At 40.4% G+C, this 19469-nt stretch overlaps 1 protein-coding gene across 1 annotated transcript; it reads right to left on the bottom strand.

Annotated features, from left to right (window-relative positions):
- Positions 1 to 3337: 3337 nt before the first annotated feature.
- On the bottom strand, positions 3338 to 18892 carry mosmoa (modulator of smoothened a). Its single transcript, XM_044051484.1, has 3 exons — positions 17930 to 18892; positions 11501 to 11713; positions 3338 to 5878 (listed from the first exon to the last, which is right to left on the bottom strand). The coding sequence occupies exons 1-3, from the start codon at positions 18033 to 18035 to the stop codon at positions 5694 to 5696; spliced, it is 504 nt and encodes a 167-aa protein (XP_043907419.1). The 5' UTR covers positions 18036 to 18892; the 3' UTR covers positions 3338 to 5693.
- Positions 18893 to 19469: the final 577 nt, after the last annotated feature.

Genomic DNA, 19469 nt, shown 5'->3' with positions numbered 1-19469 from the left:
AGCAGAGGTGGAAAGAGAGCTGAAATATTCTACTCAAGTAAAAGTACCACTATTTTTGATCAAATTGTACTTAAGTACAAATAAAAGGGCCGGTCTAAATTAAAGTAAAAGTTGTTTTTTTTCTTAACATGGTTGGGGTTATTTCTTGTGGTGCAAAACTACAAGGGGATACCAATCTTTTCAAATTAAAGTGCTGACAAAATAAAATATTTAAACATAAAATGCATCATTCAAAATGGGTCAAAGTTAACAAATGTCTCTTCCTCAGGGACATTAACGCCAATTCACCAGTCGATATTCCTCGTGGAGGATAAAGCGGTAGATAATGGATGATGGACTTTAATAAGTACAAGTACACAAAAAAACCCACTAAATTACAGTAACGCAAGTCAATGCAATTCATTACTTTCCACCTCTGGACTGTAGTCCACCTTTACATCGCTGTGTGCTGACAGTGTTTGGATAAATCACCTCTGACGTCCTCTGTCTGCCGTGTTACAGCTCAGTTATGCCGTCAACAGCCAGGATGTGTGAAAACACATCTTGTGTCGGCTCCATACGACAGCACACAAACATGGGTGTGTCTGTGCCCGCATATAGTACGTGCATGTCAAGCATCTGTGACAGCAGATGTCATTTGCTTTCAAGTGTTAGTGATAGTGACATGTAGGAAGTACAAAGTGACAGAGCAGAGAGTCCAGCTGTCGTTCTGCAAGTGTCCTGAGGCAGGAAGTATTTTTTGTTTTTGTTTTTCTTCCGATATGTACATAACATCCAAACAGGACCTTCCTTACACCGTCTGACAGACTTCCCTATGTCTGACACTGACATGGTAAAAGTAAATCAAGCCCTCCTCTCTTCTTCAGTGTTTGCTGACTGTCATAGGGTGAAAGGCGGGGAAACACCTTGGACAGGTCGCCAGGCCATCACAGGGCCGACATACAGAGACAGACAACCATTCAACTGTGACGCTCACACCTACGGTCAAATTAGGGTGTCCAACTTGCTAATTTGGAGTGTCTGGTTTCCTCCCACAGTCCAAAAACATGCAGATACCGACTGTGGGAGGAAATTACTTACAATGCTGTGCCGTTCATTTGTGTCACTGCTGAAGTGTAATCGACACAGTGTTAACATCTCATAGTCGTTACTTAGGAAAGTATTGGTAAATAACTGTATAAGTAAAAGCACCACTGCAGTATTTATGGGGCTATATTGTACATTTTACAGTTGTACAACACTTGTTTCTCAAGTTACGGAGCAACATCATCATTTGTTGTGGTGCTGTTTTTTGTCTGTAGCTGATTAATGGAAGTTTGACATTTACTCTCATCTTTGCTATATTTCAGTCACCACCTCTCTTCTCTCCACACTGTTCCTGTGGAAAAAGTCATTCTTTTTAGCAGCTGAATGCTCCACGACAATCTGTACGAGAGCACGTGAGAAAGTAACAGCAGAAACAAAAACACCGAGGTAAAGATTCCCATTTCTTGTGGCCTCAGCGGGAGTGTGTGACAGATACTGAAGAGCAGCCGTGAGTCTGGAAGGAAACTTCACTGCATTTCCTGCTGCACCTCTATTTACCACCTACGGACGGATCAATACTGAGGCAACATAAAAGCACTTCACAGCAGGTGCTGACCTTTCTAACAACGTTAAAGAAGCAGCTAAACACAATTCATTCAACACCGGTGAAGGTTTTCCGACCAAATGTAACACTATTAAAGTTGCTTTCCTTTCATTCAGGTTTTGTGGAGTATCCACATCCAGTATTATGTGGATGTTGGGTACAGGTTTGAATAAGTGGATGAAGATAGATAAACACACTGAAGAAATCAAAGTAAATACATTTAAAATCAATCACATTACATCCGGTATTTAAAGTCAGCTGATTAGAATACTAGGGATCCATCACTGCATGCAACTGAAACAACTGTACAGGCACTTCAATGATGAAAGTGTGCACTTGCTTTCTTCCTATTGCAGGCGTTTACAGAAAGAATTATTCACCTCGTAAAAATGTAGGCAGATAAAATTGGCACCCGTCAGCGGGTGCTGCAGCAAATTATTCACACTGTTTCACATTATTTGTCAGACTGATGATTAAAAAACCTTTCCTGTCTGGTACTGATTTGAGCAATTTTCAGTTATCAAAGCAGACAAGTTTGATTTAGACATTATTGTCCGTTTCTTTAAAATACGTATTGGCCATTATTTATTTAAAGCTCACACATTAACGGTGCCAGTTTATACATCCGACTGTTTTTCTCCTCGTTTTGACGGAAACATAGCGAAGATTAGGGAGTGCACAATCACAAAGACTCTGACTGAAATTAAACATTAATCAAACCAATTTCCCCTCATTATTCTGTCCATATAAATCCCTTGCACATCAGAATCATTGGCGGATCTATAAAATAAAAGTAAATATTATGTTAAAAGCCCTTCAAAACCGAAGTAAGAAGAACTGTTTAAATCACTAGGAACTGACATTTTGAAGGTCAAGCTGCCACAGTGTTATGACAGATGATATTTTACAGCTAAAAATTATTATTTTTTTAAATCAAACTGCTTTGGCAACCTAGCAAGGTCACTGCATGTCCTCTAAGTGAGCATTAGGATATTATTCTGAGGGAAAAAGTTAGCAGTATGCATCAGAAGTCTCAAAATCACTTCATTAAACATGACATTTAGACCAGGCAACACAAGTCTAAAAATAGACATCAAGGGCAATGAGAGATGTTGACAATGTTCAAGCAAAGGAGGGTGCTGCTTTTACCAAGACTCTGTCATGCCTTCAAATTTGGAAAACAAAACAAAACAGAGAAAGCTCTTCACTGATCAATCCTTGACGGCTGCTCTTAGACCACTGTCAGTTTATGCTGTTTTCTCAGATTTAAATGTCAGATTAGGACAACTTTGGGCCACATCCTTGAGAGGAAGTACCATGAGTGATAGATGTTACTTTAAAGGTCCAGTATGTGAGAATAATACAGCATGGTACGTGGTTTGGCTGCCTACTTACATCAAACACGACACAATGGACAACAAAGACGGGACTTCCAGCAGCTTGTTTATGAGCTTCAGATCATAACTGTGGATAAACTATCAGATAAATATTTGTCATTGACTGACTGCTGAAGTTGTACCACTATTCACAATAATTCATTAATATCCAAATTTTACACACTGTAGCTTTTGTCCTTACACACTTGTGGGTAGTATATACTGTATGATATGTGGCAAACTGGAGTTTTAAGGTGAATTTCCTGTATTAAATAACCTGACGATGCTGCCACATCCCTTCAAATAAACCCAATAAAGCACTCACACTGCGTTCAAGTCACTCACACCCATTTTTATCTCTTTTTATTCAGTGATAAATAATTTCCTATGATCATAGGCTTTATGTGTAGACATCCGATCAAGGTAAGAGACAAACTGGAGGGCACACACTGCCACCATTAGAAAATAATAGCAGAAACAAAAAAAACAATGAGGTAAGAAGTTCTCCTTTTTTTATACATTTGTGGTGCTTCTACTTCTGTTACCTATACTGCGTAATGCACAGTGCTTTCTAATACAGAAACTCTGCCTTTTGTGTCTGTACATTATTAAACAAAAAAACATGTCATGGCACAATACTGAACCACCCAGAGACAGGGCGCTGCAGAGTGTACAGCTCGTCAGAATACATCGTCAGACCGAGAGGAAGAAAAGCCGAGCAGGAAACAGAAACACCAAAAAAGACTTTGCAACTGAACTCAGAGACTGATTCAAAACACACACACACACACACCAGTAGTGTGTAAATGTGTACTGTCTCAATACTTAATGAGATTTATATAATATTAATGTGTGGCGACTATTTTGATAATCTGTTGATCACTGATTTAATACTTTTCTGTCTCTGTTGTACATAACACCAAACTGAATACTACTGGATTTCACACTTTTGTTCCAACATCCGAAGATATTAAATCAATCATTTTATGGACACATTACAGCACAACTATGCAGTATTTTTACCTCATTGTGATGGTCTAACATCTCCACTCACTCCTCCGAACACCAGCCTTGCAACCCCAGAACTGCTGACCCGGAATCCTCAGAATCAGGGAGGCCTCGCGACGTCTGGTGAGAAACACGAATTGCTTCGAGACAACTGCAAACAACTTTGTCAAATGTGACCACGAGTACAGCAGATATTTGGATAAGACAGCTTATATCTGGTCAAATCAATTTGAGTTGTAGGAACTTTATACTTTTGTATTATTAGACTATTAATAAAGCCTAAAGCATATAAATGTGTGGTATTTGTGTGTGTGTGTGTTAAATTCACGGGCCTCATGATCAGCACACAGAGGCCCAGCCCCTCACATGGACCTGACCTGCAGTCCCAGTGACTTCACCGTCTTCAAAAAAAAAAAAAAAAGAAGACAAACACAAAGATACTCCTGGCTCGGTTCTTTGCCGTCATACATTAAAGGAGAATTCCACCAACTCTGAGCATTTACATGTTTTTTTTTTTTTTTACACTGATCAGAACTTAATCTTCTATGTAACAAAAGTAATACTGTGTGTAGTAATGTATGAGTTCAGCTTAATGCAACACCACAGAGATGTATGTACATCTTTGAAAAATACTTTGCAGGTCACTGAGCTGTACGAATACAAGAGTTGTGTTTATGTTTGGGTTTATGATTATTCTCTAAATTCACAGTCATCTAGTTACTGGCAAAAACATGTGCATCAGTATTGTGGGTTTAGCTGTCTTTGATACATTATTGCTGTCTATATAAATAACATTATGCAAGGTCTTAGATTGAGTGGCATTCTCCTTAATGGTACTTGATCTGCTCTGTTGCCCATGTGGTCATCCCTCACCGCCACCTGCTCCAGAGCTGGAGGTGGGTGAAGACAAAGAGGCGGCACACCTGCACTGACCTCTTGTCCACGGCCGCTCGTGTGTCGGCCCCGGACACCTAGGATTACAGCTGCTCTCTCCAACCACACAGCTGAGCAAGAATATACCCTGCCCCACCAAATATCCCTCAATAGGGTTTAGTTCAGTGAACCTCAATTACACTCACACTACTTCAGTGGAAAGGTGGCAAGGGGTGGAAAGGAAAAGAAAAAAGAGAAAAAAAAGAAAAAAAAGAACCCGAAATGTACAACAACAGAAAAACACACAACTGAAATAGCCAAGAGGAGCCAAAAATAGCAACAAGAGCGGCCGTGACGGTGCAAATGTGTGCTGAGGGCAGCGGAGCGGGCAGCAGGGAATCAGAAAGAGTGGCTGTAGTGGTCCTCAAGAAATGTGTGCCAGCACTGTGGCCACGGTCGCCATGACAACGGCACAGTAAGCACCCTTTCGAAAAGAACAGGAACAGAGAGAGAGAGAGAGAGACAGCCATATTTTAAATCAAAAGTGACAGGGTGCTTTGACAGCCTCAGCTGCCCTCTCTTATACTTCACTCTCTACCTCATTGCGCCCATGCCCATGCCCCCCCCTCCCCTAATGTTTTGTTCATTTATTTGTTTTCATCTTTTGGTAGTTAGATACTCCATGGTGCCGTTTCAGGCTCTCAAAAGTTCATTGTCTTTCATTTTCAGTCTTTGTGTGTTTCTGTAAATCCCATGAAATTTTCAGAGCCTCTCGTGTCAGTCCGGAGGCAAGCACAGTCAAGTCCTCAGCCTGGGAGGCACACTTTGCCTGCAAACAGCAGTCCCACTATGGTGAAGAAGATGGAGAGCACAAAAAGAACATACGAAGAGCCAACCACCGTGTTGTTGGGCAGCTTGTACGGTTGGCCTCCCACCTCGTTGATATAAAAGCCTATAGGGAAGATGAGCGCTGCCATACAGAAGAGGATCACTGGAAGGAGCAAGAGAAAAACGATTAATTTTCTTGAAAAAAAAACATCTCCACAAACAGATTTTGTATTAGTCACTAACGTAAACACTGTAATGATGTGGCATATGCATAATGGGAAATAGATGACAAAAAGTGCCACTGTCGTTATTTCTATGCCTGTCTATGACAACATCAAAAAAGAGTTAGGAGTTACTACATTGACATTCAGTATATGACTCGGCTTTAAATTAAGCATGAACAAAGGAAGCTTGAATTGAATTAAATTGTAATAACAATAGAGCCTTTCAAACTGCTTTGAAGCAGCAGTTTTCAAAAGGCAGATGCATAGAATGGAGGAAGAACAGTGTGACTCTGTATCTTTTCTTTGGAAGACGAGACGCAGAGCGAGAGAGAGAGAGTCTCTCACAGTCAGTGACACAAGCAGTCCTGTAACTTTCAATTATTTGTCAGACTATACAATCTTACAAATGTACAAAAAAGAGTTGTCCAAGCAAAAAAAAAAAGGTGATTCAATCAAAGCTAAATCTTGCTTTGTGCAGCTGCTGAAATGACAGACCTTGGGCATTTAACCTCATTATAGGAGCAGATTAGTTTTGTAAGACTTCTCGATGTTGACTTACTCATCACAGAAGCTAGGGAAACCCAAACATCTGGCACCGTCTGATAACAGAGCTGCACGTTCTACAATCAATAGCAGATTCAATCTCCTACAAATCATGATGTGTGGGCCACACATTTCCCCAAAGGCGATAGTTGTGTTAAATGAGAACTGTGTTCTTTCATGTCAGTCGCAGAACATGAGATAACACTAAGCGCAGTTAACTAAGGACAGACTGAAACAATGACTGTGATTATTAAAGCCAAAATGTATCAGAACATAATTTTAGATGAATTACCGTCTTCATCTATACACATCTTATTCTAGGGACTGAAGAGAACATCTTTGTTTCTTATAAATATCACACATTAATCATTTTAAAACTCATTTCCTGTTAAAATAATCTCAATTAGATATTTATTCAAAATCGTTCAGCCCCATTACAAAGTTCACTAATTGAAGAAAGCTAAGATGCAACCTGCATGGTACTGGTTAACATCCTTTGTTGGATACAAATGAAGCAACCCTCATCTCCCCGGCTACCTTGCAAATGGTATGATCCACACACTCTACCAGTGCTGTGGCAGCCGGCACACACTCTACTACTGTAGTTTGGTGCGTGGTGGCCATTTCTACACTTTAACCACACAATATTCATATATTATTATTGATTGATTTATTATATTATCCTATGGGGATGAAGAAATAATTAATATAATAATTAAATATTTTGATAGCAAGATAAGATAGAGGTATCTTTTGTTTATTTGCAACCCTAAAGCTCTGCTCTTATAACCACCCCTGGTTTACACTAAGACAACACGATACAATATTATCATGAAATTGATTTTTTTATGCTCATCCACAAAAGGGTTTATTGTATGTTTATTCGTAACATGAGTAAAACCAAATTATATGCTAAATACTTGGTGTCTCAAAGGCAATATAATATCACCACACGTTTATGTTCACTACTGGAATGCTGGATGGGACTGTTGAACTCATGCTGTCAGCTGATGCGTCTGCACACATATCAAGTGTTTGCTCCTGTGGAGCTACCTTTGTGTGCGGCATTGCTGAGCATCATCTCTTCCACGACCTGCTGTTTCTGGCTGAAATATACTGTATATATCGTGTTACCTGCAAAATCTATCAAAGATGGTGTGTGGTTAAAAACAAAAGCGGGTCTTACAATCATGCAAGGACACGAAGATATATGTGTCACGTACACTTCGAACAGGTTTCCAGCAAGCAGCTTCACTAAAGCTAAACAAGGGGGGAAGAAAATACTTCTTGGAATTGGACTTGTATTAGTTTAAAGATTTATAACAAGTAAATGTGCATGAAGGGATCCTCAATGGGGAAGAATTACTGAGAAAGTCAACCATAATGAAAACTGACAAACTGGGACCTCTCACTTGTACGTGATAACCAGGTTATTACAGCACACGTAAACTCTGGATTTCCTTTCCTGCCACCTGGTTTCCTATGTGACTGTTGTGCTGACAAAAACCCACATGCTGAGAATCATTACAGTCATTTTTCCCCCATGTTCTGCCTCAGTGTGCCTTAGTTTATGTGTTTACGTCACTGATCTCAGGATTCTAATCAAATATGATCATCATCACAGTCCTTAGATTCATTTTTATCCTGAATGATCTAGATAAACAGATCAACAGCTACTTTTTCATAAATCAATATAAGGAGTCAAACATGTACTTCAATTTTAATTTGAACTTTTCTTTTCAAGTGAAATTGAAAAAAGCATTGCGCTGCATCTTAAAAAATATTATTTTTAACAAACTTCGTGTGCATCAGGTTTGTTTTTCCACACACAGGGCGACAAAGATTAGGGCGGCTTACAATTTAAATGTGGCTGCATCTATTTTTTGCTGACCTCATCTCTGGGGGTAATCTATTAACAACTCATGACGCCATTTTTAGCTTCACATTACTATTCATCTCGCAAGACTGTTCAGTACCCGATATAGCACAGCCATTTGGACGTTCGGCAGTAAATGCTTTCCCCCCTGTATCCCGCTGCTGTTAATCAGCTATAATTCAGTATATTTCATCAGAACTCAGAGATAAAAATGTAAACATGTAGTTTTGGAGGTAAAACATGTTTTTAAAACATATATCGATATCGGTAGATATCGGTTATCGGCCATAGCAGCAATATTAATATCGGATATCAGTATCGGTGGAAATAGTCATATTGGTGCATCCCTAGTTACAACAACAAGATGGGTGTGAGAATATATTACTGATATACTAAAATACTGCAAAATTTCATGACGTTATACTTTATCCATTCTTTGAAGTGCTGCATCGATATATTGCACATAATCTGGTCAGTGGTTTTGATTTGGATTTAAAGGGGACATATTATGCAAAATCAACTTTTTAACCATTTTAGTACTTATATTTGGGACTCTGGAGGCCCTACCAGTCGCCAAAGTGTAGAGAAAGAATACTCAGTAATTTTTTCGTGGTCCCCTTTAGTGTAAGTATAGGCGATAAAACACACAATCTTGAATTCCCTGCGCTTATGACTGCAGCATGCACATTTCACTGCGATTGTTACCACCCCACCAGTAAGTTTACTTTGAGCTCCACCTTAGCTCCACCTTAGCTCCACCTTAGCTCCACCTTAGCTCCACCTTAGCTCCACCTTGTCCCTGCGAGAGTGCAGGCGAGGGAGGAAGAGTACTATTATGTCAACGCAGAGGGACAAGTGTGCTGTTCGTGGCTGCACAGTGGAGCACAGTGTGTTACACAAACTTCCAGCCTCAGAGGATTTTATATATGAAGCTAATGTGCCGGATAAAGTCAGCAAACGTGTGTTCGCACTGCTCGTCTCCCCCTCCTTTCACTCCTCTCATTAGACAAAGAAAACTGTGAATGTTGTGTAAGCATGCTACATTGTTATTTTTATCACGAGAGCTTCGCTCTCAATATGCATATATATCGTATCATAACCCACATATCAGAATATGTATCGCATTGCCAGACCCTTGCAAAGTGTGACTTTGTCTAGTGATGATGTGAGATGAAGACAGTTCCTTAAACAGGTCTAAACTCCAGAGTAGTAGATTTATTTTGGGCAGTTACTGTAAATTTTACTTATTACCTCAATAACACTCCACTCCCACATTTAACAGTTGGGGAAACGCTGCTGCTGGTGTGTGTGTGTGTGTGTGTATATATAGACACACACACAGTGACAGGCTGTGCTGTCATACAAAGATGCCTATTCAGATGCCAAAAGCCTGGAGCCAAACACACTACAGACGGTTCACCCTCTTCACCTGAACCACCTTATTCTTCCTCTCTGCTCTTTTATTCGAGTCTACACTTGTATCCAGCTCTCTCGTACTAACCCCCTGAGCAGTTCTTGACCTTAACCCACATGATTGTTCATTCAGCTTGTCTTCCTGACTCAACTGTTCAAGAGCCCCCGTACACTACCTCACTTAACTTCTTGCCCTCTCCCCATATATCCCACAGAGCAGAGAGTTGTTTGCCATCGTAGCTCAGGTTCATCAACGCCAGCTTTGTTCCATTTACATAAAAACAAGAGGACCTCTAGCAGACCACCAGTCACTGAAGTGTTAAGCAGTGCTAGCACAATCCACAGAGCCATAAAACCCACACACATAACATGAGCACCTTATCCATCCCATTCAATAGCAGCTCGTAGCACTTTGACATCCGTTTACCAAATGAGAGGAGGAAGAAAAAAAAAATGTCTGTAGTGCTGGGCGGTATGATGAAAGATTTGAGAGTGTGTGTTTGCCTTTACGTAACTGTATACATTCTTGGTTCTCTCAGACTTGTCTTCTTTTAAGGTGGTGGAGTAAATTGAGCATTCCCACAGTAACTTCTTCAGTTTAGCCTTTAGCATGTGTGGTGCAGCAGTGAAAATGTATGAAAAATGTACCACTCTTCCATATGAACCAGAATACCGCCCAGCACTAAATGTCTGTATTAGAGATGCATTAAAACTGTAGGCGGCTAAAAGCAGAGAGGAATTTGAAGACAGGTGCCGGTGTGGATAATTTTCTCCTGGAGAGGTTAACAACTCAGCTTCAGCCAAGGTCTCTTTATCACACAGTGTTGGTATTTAACGTATGGTGTGTTTTTACAATTTGTCATTGTAGCTCATCGCAATGTCTCATATTTACCAATTCGTTAGTAGAGGGGTTTGGGATATTATAAAGTCGTGATTCACTGGGCATTTGCAAGTGATTAAAACAAGCTACAAAAACCTCATGAATCTGCATTTGGTCCAACATGAAAACAACTTGGGTGCTTGTTCAAATCCTTGGGCTATGTTTCCTCCACAGAACAAAGAAGTCCCAGTGTCATGAAAAATGCACCAAGCTTTGAAACAATAAAACCACACAGAGCATTGTGGCTTCACATGCCACTGCTCCATCTGTACAAGCGTGCTTGAGGCCATCTTTTCCCTTAACTAACCAATCAAACTCAGCCACAAAGCATGAGACGGTTTCTGAGAGTTATTAAAGGTGCTGGAAGAGAGAGAGAAAATCTTGTTTGGGGAAAAAAAAAGCGAGCAAAAATGCTCAAGGTAAAGAGGGAGAGGAGAGAAAAGCTGTAGCACACAAGCCGCCCACTCAGGTAACAGACAAGCTGCATTACTTAATAAATTAGCTTCAGGGATCATGAGGAGTCAGCAGCAAAAAACAGTCATTAACATGCACACACCACACACACATGTCCTTAAGTCAGAAACACAAAAACATTGATGTCAAATACAGATTTATGCTTGTAAATTATCACAGTGCATAACCCATGTCACCATGTCACACTGATTCGACTAAATCTCTTCTACCATTTTCTGCCCCTAAGAGAAAATGTTTATGGGTAAACTAATGCAGCAAAGGAGACTTCCAAAAGGTTATGTAAAGACAGATGCAGTGGGACATGGAAACCGTGAGAAAGCTCCAGAGGAAATGTACCGACAGCACAACTCTTTCCACGCGGGGCGATTCACTTACTGCCAGTAAAGGCAATCCAGCGGGCGTATTTGGTCGCCTCTCTGCGCCAGTGTGATGCCACCAGCAGTCCACAGGTGACTGTGAGGGAGATGATGCCCATGATGATGAAGAAAAGTGTAGTGACCCACTCTGGGGGCAGCCGTGGTGGAATACAGGTCCTGTCTCGTCCGTGGATGGTCTGACATTGCCGAACTAGACCGACTGTAAGGGCACCTGCACAGAGAGAGACCAAACATTAATGAGGTGTGTTTTATAAGGTCAAACATTTGGATTTATAAATAGAGATTAGGCCTTCTATCTAGCTTTAATAGAAAAGGCTTAAGTGCAATAATCAAGACAAACAAAGCAGCAATGATTTTGTGTTAATCAATGACACTGTCCAGAGAGGGAAGAACACAGCATAGCAACTCATCTCCTGCATGTCCTGCGTGTCCTTTAATTTGCCACCCATTCAAATCTTGCTAAAATGGGCCAAAATGTGCAAGTGGCCAACATTTTATTCCCTGTACTGCAACACTCACTAAGAGACAGCACGCACTATATCACTCCTGCCAATTAGTGAATCCATCCCACGTAGTCATGGCACTCAGACACACTGCAGATATCAAGCAAATGTGCAGCTTTAAAGGTATAATAATAATTTCCATATTTGTACTGTATGATTAAGCCTCCTCCCAGCAATAACCACCAGTTCTTATAAAATCTTCTCACTTGGTCTCCTAACCTCCAAGTATTCTGTAAATGCATAGGTATGCACATCTGCTTTCACAAAAAAAAAATGGCATGACTTAATGTGCTTATCGCTCAATGATCACACCGAGGCGTGGAAGAGTGCCAGAGCCAGTGAGGCCAGTACTGAGACCAGGAACATGCTCTGGTGGTGCAATCCCTCTGGAGGGAAGTGATTCAATTAGAGCACATATACTCGAGGGAAATTTCACCCTGAGTAAGCAGAACAGTGCCACATGACTCAGGACTCTGCTGATCACAGATCACAGAATGTAAGAAAGATGGACCCTGAGCAATAGATGTGAAAGGACGGGACAATGAGCAGGGCTGTTGATGTAAAGGGTGTCATTAGTTGGTGAAATGGCACCAATTACAAGCATCAGTCATAATACAGGTAAATAGGACTGGTGCATGTCAGACACTTGTATGTCAATAAATTAAATGTTTGCTCAAAGGATCGCAATGGGATCTGCTTTAATCTCCATTCAGAAACCAAGTACTGACATGGCATAAATAAACCAATATACCAGCTTGGCACACAGGTCCACACAAAACATTGTCTCCTCATCTGAAAACCTATGGAACCTATGGTTTCCATAATAGCATATTTTTGTGGATCTGTGAATACTGAGTGGCAGGATGGAGAGGCTAATTCTATAAACTGATGTTTAAGTCAGACAACGTCATCTGTGGAAAATACAAAGAGATAACTCGTCTCTGCTTGAGTAATAAAATGTAAAAAGAGAGCAAGTGATATGTTTTCATTCTACTGGCCAAAAATGACACATTGCTTAAATTACAAGCCTCCATGCTGTGGTCAACATTATAAAAGTTAAACAGTGGCCTAAGTGAGACAAAGGTAAGCAAGCTGGAATTTCAGATGGTAAAGTATGTTATTAGGTATGAATACCCGTCTTTATTAACCTTTGTATATTCAAACAACAATTATGCAATGCAGCTAATAACCCCACTGCGTATCAACCATTTGAAAAAAAAGAACAAAACTTGAGTGAGAAATGTGCTCTAGGGGTGTGGTGGGTTGTGCAGGTTGTCAAGAGGAAATCCTGTCCCATTTATAACAGGCAGTGAACCAAACACACACACAACCCTTCCAAATCTACAATGCCAGTGGTTCAAAGAAAACTCTCATGAGCATATGTTAAAGGTAAGCTTCATAAGCCCCGTAAACTACAGACCCCATGGCTTAAGGGTTCCTACATAGAAACAACCGTAATAAGAGCCACTTACACACCACACATGAAGATACTGACATTTGAGGAAACTGTCTTCAGTTTTCATGTTAAGGTCTTTAATATTATCGGGAATTCTCAGTTAGCTCATGACAAAAATGCAAACACTCTGTACCCGCCAATATTACAAAGCAACCTTAAGCAAAGGTAATAACAGGAGATTAGCGAGGTTAAAGAAGCCGGGATTGGTCCTGGGAACAGGAAAATAATAGGATAAAGTTTAATAGCGATGGTTAATGGCATAGGTTTAAGATCATTTCCCCTGGATCATCTTGTCTCCTGTGGATAAGACATAGCTCATAAATACAGGTTAAAACTGAACGGGCAGGGAAACAGAAAGAGAGCTAGTGAAAGTCTAAGTCAATATTCAAACATGGGAGGTGCTTATTCAGATGTCAGCATTAACTTTCATACAACCATATGAAGGCTATGGAAGAACAATACATACACAATATATGAAATAGTCTGGTAAATAACAGATTAATACCACTCATGTATCTGTTAAATGACACATACTTGAACAGGAAACTGCTCACAGACAATTAACAACTCATCATTAAAAATATGTTGTTATTCATGGCATCTTTGTGTGAATTAAACATAGACAGCCACACTAGGTGTATCTCCCTGTCAAGTCTCTTTGCTAAGCTTGGATAACTTTTGGATTATAGTGATGTCAACCATTCAACTGAGCTTGCCTCTACAGAGTAAGTTAGGCATTTTTTCTAAAATTGTCTTTTTAGTGAGAGCAGAATTATGACCAACAAAGACTGAATCTTAATGTATCCAAATAAGCTGTAGATCCTATATAAAGAAAAAGGTCAGTTTAGCCATCTATTCATTGCTAGACAATGCAACAAGTTGAAATGTCACAATTCAGTTGTACGTAAGAAATACAATTGGTTAAGTGATATAGCATTTAACAATGTGTTGACACATTCCTATTTAATGATCCTTATTTGTAAACACAGTGCATCCGTTTATTACATGTAATGCATGTCTGCACACATTCATATAGTGAAACCTGAACAAAGACGACAAAAACAGGCCAGTTCCCCTTTTACGCCTCCATCATGCTGTTACCCTGCAGTCAGCTCTTTGCTTTCTATGATCAAAACACTCCTCTCACCATGCATTGGCTCAATGAGAGGAAATGAGGGCAGTGTCTGTCTGCTCATCTTCAGCATAGTGATGCTGTCATTAGTGGAGCATAGTGGTGCTGCTATTTGAAAGCTCTGGAGGGATGACTCATACAGGACTCTGGACTTTTGGTGGACGCAAGTAAGCAAGCTACAGCAGCCAACAACAGCTTGCGCCACTGGTGTTGATGCTGCAGGAGGATTTCACAGCCTCCACATACATTGTAGGGGCACTGGAGCACACCATTCCATGGTCTAAAAATGCATACAAAAAGTGACATGTAAACATAAATGTGTGGGGAAAAAAATCCAACCACTCACCTCCAAATCAAGGTGAAAATAAACACTTATAAAGCTTGAATAAAATACATCTAATGTCCTGTGTTAAATGGCAGAAAACCGAACACATTCTCATCCTTGCCGTGCACCAGACACCAAAATGTGTTGAACGTCAAATACAACCAACTGCTGATTTTACAAGAAATTAATCCTGTACAAAGTGAGCTTCGCCTTTACAGGCTGTTGTCCGATCACTGAACTATAATATTTTGGTCATGCATTTGTGGTGGATACAATTTTTCCTCGAAACAGATTAAAATGTGGCAGTCCAGCAACATGCTCCGATATCTTTTGGGCCATTGGACTGAGCAATTCAGTAAATGTAAGATCAATTGAGAGCGTGATGACCTGCAGCAAAAAGTGGAATTCATTGCAAAAGAAGCTGTTGAAATGCCTCAAACTAAAAGGCAAAAAATACAATATCCACAATCTATGCTACAATGCTAACACTGCTCACACCCTTTTTACCTACTCTTTTCAATATCAAAACTACATCTTCTAGCTGGTAAATGGCATCTACATACAGTTATGAACTGGTGCTGTGGTTTTTGTCATTGCCTGTTGGTGGAAGAGGCTAGATATTGGTTAAAACTACTGGCTCTGCAGCTGTGTCACTGGATAATACTGTATAGTGTGGGCCTGGTTTCACTTGCTTTGTATCAATGACACTGTGTCCTTGTGCTTTGAAAGGGGATACCAAAAATAGCCACACCTAATATTCTCCTATTTTGTCTATTTTGAATGCTGTCAAAGTAAAAACAAAACAGTACTTTTTTTATTAACTCACACCAAAGCTATTATCAATGACTAATACATTAAATGTGTCCACTCCAATGTCTGAGATTGTGATTACATTGGGCATTAGATGTCTCTCGTATACTGTCTTGACACAACTGTGACCTGAATACAATGACAAATTTTATTAGTAATAACATAGGATCCCACTTCTGAGCTTGGGTCACATCCTCTTCTTGTTCAAATGTGTGCCAAAAATATAGAACTGTGTAAACTGCACTGAAAAAATAATCCCAAAAAGTAATATTACATCAAGAGCTATCAGAGCTTGAACTTCTATGTTGTTAAACAGGATTCTATTTTGGGTTGGGCAATTCCAGGGATGTAGAACTCAGTAAGTATGACCAGGCACATTGACTTGTTTGGGCGATGTGTGCAGGATGTGCATGTCCAATAGAGTAGCGGTTTGTAAACTGGGCCTGCTTCATAGAAAACATACATAACAATTTTCTGTTTGAAACCCCCATTGCCATAGCTAGCTTTACATAAATGAGAATTACATGAGTATATAGCATTTTAGAGAGGTTATTCAGGCTGTAGAAAACAACACCAAAGGTAGAAACAAGTACCTGTGAAGAGGGGCCATCATGGGCCAGAGCTGCTAAGAATCACAGTCTTTGTCTGACACTGTTGCAACAATGGCTTTTGTCTTGAGCATTGGCACAGGAAATTGGCTTTTGCATTTACTGCCTGAGGATATCACACTGATGTCAGGAGAAAGTCATAGATTCCGTCATTAGCACAGAGTGACATCTGCGTGATGTTTCCTTCTTCAAGTAGTAGTATCTACAGCAGTTTAACTGTGTGTAAAATAATTACTGTTAGTTTCACTTCTTTAGCGATACAGACACAATTAAAGAAATCAGTGCTAGTACTACAGTTTGTTGATAAAAACTGAGCGGATATAAAACCGAGTGGCATTATGTTTGCACCCTAAGTCAGTACGTTTCCATGTTCCACTTAAGTCAATTGGACTGCTGCCCTTGTCCCAGTGTACAAGCATTAGAGGGGAAACAATTTATTGAATGAAGTGTGACCGCCTCGACTAAGCAAGGGTCACTACACTCCCTTTAAGCTTTTTGGTGTTAGGCAGTTATCCGTTTTGGTATTTTGCAACTAGATGTTAGCATGTCGGATGCCATTCCAAGTCTCCCAACCACCCATGACCATTAAAATATCTAATTCTTTAAAGTGATGGAGCATAAATCTCTCTCTGTCTCCTCATAAATCTAAATAACATTCTATCCTGAATTTCAACCTGTTTTTGTTGTTGTTAAATTTTTCCACATACTGGCTTCGATAATTTTTTGAGGGTGGAAACTGTGGCGCATGCACATAGAGTCCAGGCCAACTTGAGTGTGACTGAACAAATAAGTACAGTAATGATTCAACTCCTAATCACATTATCTGGGTGTGGTAGTCCAACTTGAAGACATTTTAATTTGATTTAATGCATTATCACGTTTACATGTATTTTTTTTTTAATCCAGTTGTTATAATTGTTTTTTTAATAATGAAATGCATTGTTTTCTTCAATTTAATCAGACTTTCCTTAAGCACATCCTCACTGTTTTTACAATTTAACCAAGTTCTGCCCCCAAAACATTTCATTTGAAACACTATCAAAGCAGTGCAAGCCCATGTTGTTGTTTCTATTTTTGTAGGATTCATTGAACATTTCAATCATGAATTGGGCAAAACTGAGCAAAGCTGTTGCCACTTTGTTTCCAAGAAATTAATTCATGGACCAACTACTTCAGCCATAGGGCAATTATGCAATTCACTCTTGCTTTTCAGCGTCAGATAATTTGTTGTTTTCCTATCACCGTTTGTCATGATGGGATCACTTTGGGATCTAAAATATTGTATCCGTCCTTGGTCACTATTTTCTCAATTATTTTTAACTATTTATATGTTGAAAAGCTCCAGTAGATAGCATTCCTGGGACCAACGGAGAGCCACAGAGAGAGAGAACTTGCAATGGACATGCAATGGACACATCTGCTACGGAGGATAAAAGCTGCAGGTGAGAGCATCCACAGACAAAATAGGGCATAGCTTTGTTGAGGAGATTATCTGCTGTGTTTCTTTGACAGATGAATCAGACAAAAACCCTGCTAAACACACAAAACAAAACAACAGATGTTAAGTTGGCAGTTGTGGCCTGCTTTATTTACCTGCTGATTCACCCGTGTTGATCCAGTCTGGGTTTGCAATGCTGGCTATTGCAAAGATATCTGCTGCCAGAAACAGGCACCCTGAAATTATTGTTAGTTTATCCATATCGCCTGCTGATAAAGCGGTGAAAGATGTGGAGGGGGTGATGTGGCAGTCGATGTTCAAACGTGACCCCGAGAGTTGGGAGACACAGGGTAGGCTGTTATCTGTCTAACCTCGCCCCCGTCAACAGAAGCCTGCTGTTGTGGTTCCGCTGTGCATTTTGCAGCAACGTTAGCTCCTTCGTATCGAGCAAGTGAGAGCCTCCACCTACGAAAGGCTCAAATGCAAGGCACAAAAGCATCACATCTCAAACACCCACTGTAGTCCAGGAAGGTAAAACAAACGCTCACTTAGTTCCTGAACCGCGCGTGTTGTCTGTGGGATCCGTATAGCAGCAGCAACAGCCGCAGCGACAGGCAGCAGCATCGGGTACAGCTGCGGCTAGCGGGTAGCTAGCTAGCTACTTCCCAGATTCGGACTCGGCGAGCCGAGCTGCGGCCCAGAAGCTGCTCGACGGCCGAGACCACGGCAGCGCTACCATTTCAGACAAAACGCAACTGAAGGGGAGGTGCAGAAAAGGTTAACGAGTCCACCCGACAAAGTGTTATCCGTGTTTTCAGTCACCAGTCAGGAAAAAGAGCACCCATCCCCGTCCCGTGCTTTATCCGTCTCCCTTCTCCGCTGGAATAGCATCTGGTACTTTGAATCCGTTAGCTTCACCTCATCCTCCTCCACCTCCTCCTCCTCCTACTCTTCAACGGAGCACGGTGAGAAGATAGTCACCCTGCGTACTTTAACCCGAGAGCGACCATACAAATCCCACTGAGTACGGTAAAACTGAAACGTTATTGTTATGCTTTTGTGCCGTGCGCCCACCGTTAGCTCAGCCTCCTTGTCTACCACCAAATGACATCAGGCGAACACCCCCACGCAGCGTCGTGCGCGCGCACGCACCCATGCATATACACAACTCACGTTCTGGGGTGAGGGTTGTCTCCTCGCGATATTATGTTAAAAACTCGGTCGGCTTGTCCTGGGTCCCGAGTTTTATGATGTACAGACATTCATTTTATCTGCAGATTTTCCTTATCTTGTTTGTTTCTTTTGTGTTTGATTAATTTACACATAATTCATGTTTATTTTTTTATGTCTGCTGTGTAAAAACCTAAGTGTTAGGTGGGCAAATTACAACACAATTCGTAGAAGTTTGTTACATTGTTTTTGTGTTCTGTTTCCTTGATGCTTTAATTAATTTTTTTGATTTTAACTGTGATGATTTTGTCAACATAGTAATGTATTCATTAACTGACAAAAAGTACTTTTACTTCACTTATGAATAAATCTTTGGTATAAAATGTTCTCCATTATTCAGCTTTATGCAAATTATGTTATGCTTACAACGCCAATCAGCAGATAAGTATTTGATATTGTATCAATTAATAAAATATGATGCAGTGTTCTAGTGCAAGTACTGTTTAAATTGGTTATCATCTCCAA

This window comes from Solea senegalensis, linkage group LG19 (assembly GCF_019176455.1).
Source record: "Solea senegalensis isolate Sse05_10M linkage group LG19, IFAPA_SoseM_1, whole genome shotgun sequence".
Lineage (NCBI taxonomy): Eukaryota > Metazoa > Chordata > Actinopteri > Pleuronectiformes > Soleidae > Solea > Solea senegalensis.
The sequence above is the reverse complement of the archived record's forward strand: the minus strand, read 5'-3'. Positions and strand labels throughout refer to the sequence as shown.

Excerpts from the sequence above, each read along its gene's own strand:
- mosmoa (XM_044051484.1), bottom strand. The coding sequence starts at position 18,035 with ATGGATAAACTAACAATAATTTCAGGGTGCCTGTTTCTGGCAGCAGAT. Across the intron at positions 11,714-17,929 it reads CAACACGGGTGAATCAGCAG|GTGCCCTTACAGTCGGTCTA; the intron begins GTAAATAAAGCA and ends CTCTCTGTGCAG. Across the intron at positions 5,879-11,500 it reads CTGGATTGCCTTTACTGGCA|TGATCCTCTTCTGTATGGCA; the intron begins GTAAGTGAATCG and ends TGCTCCTTCCAG.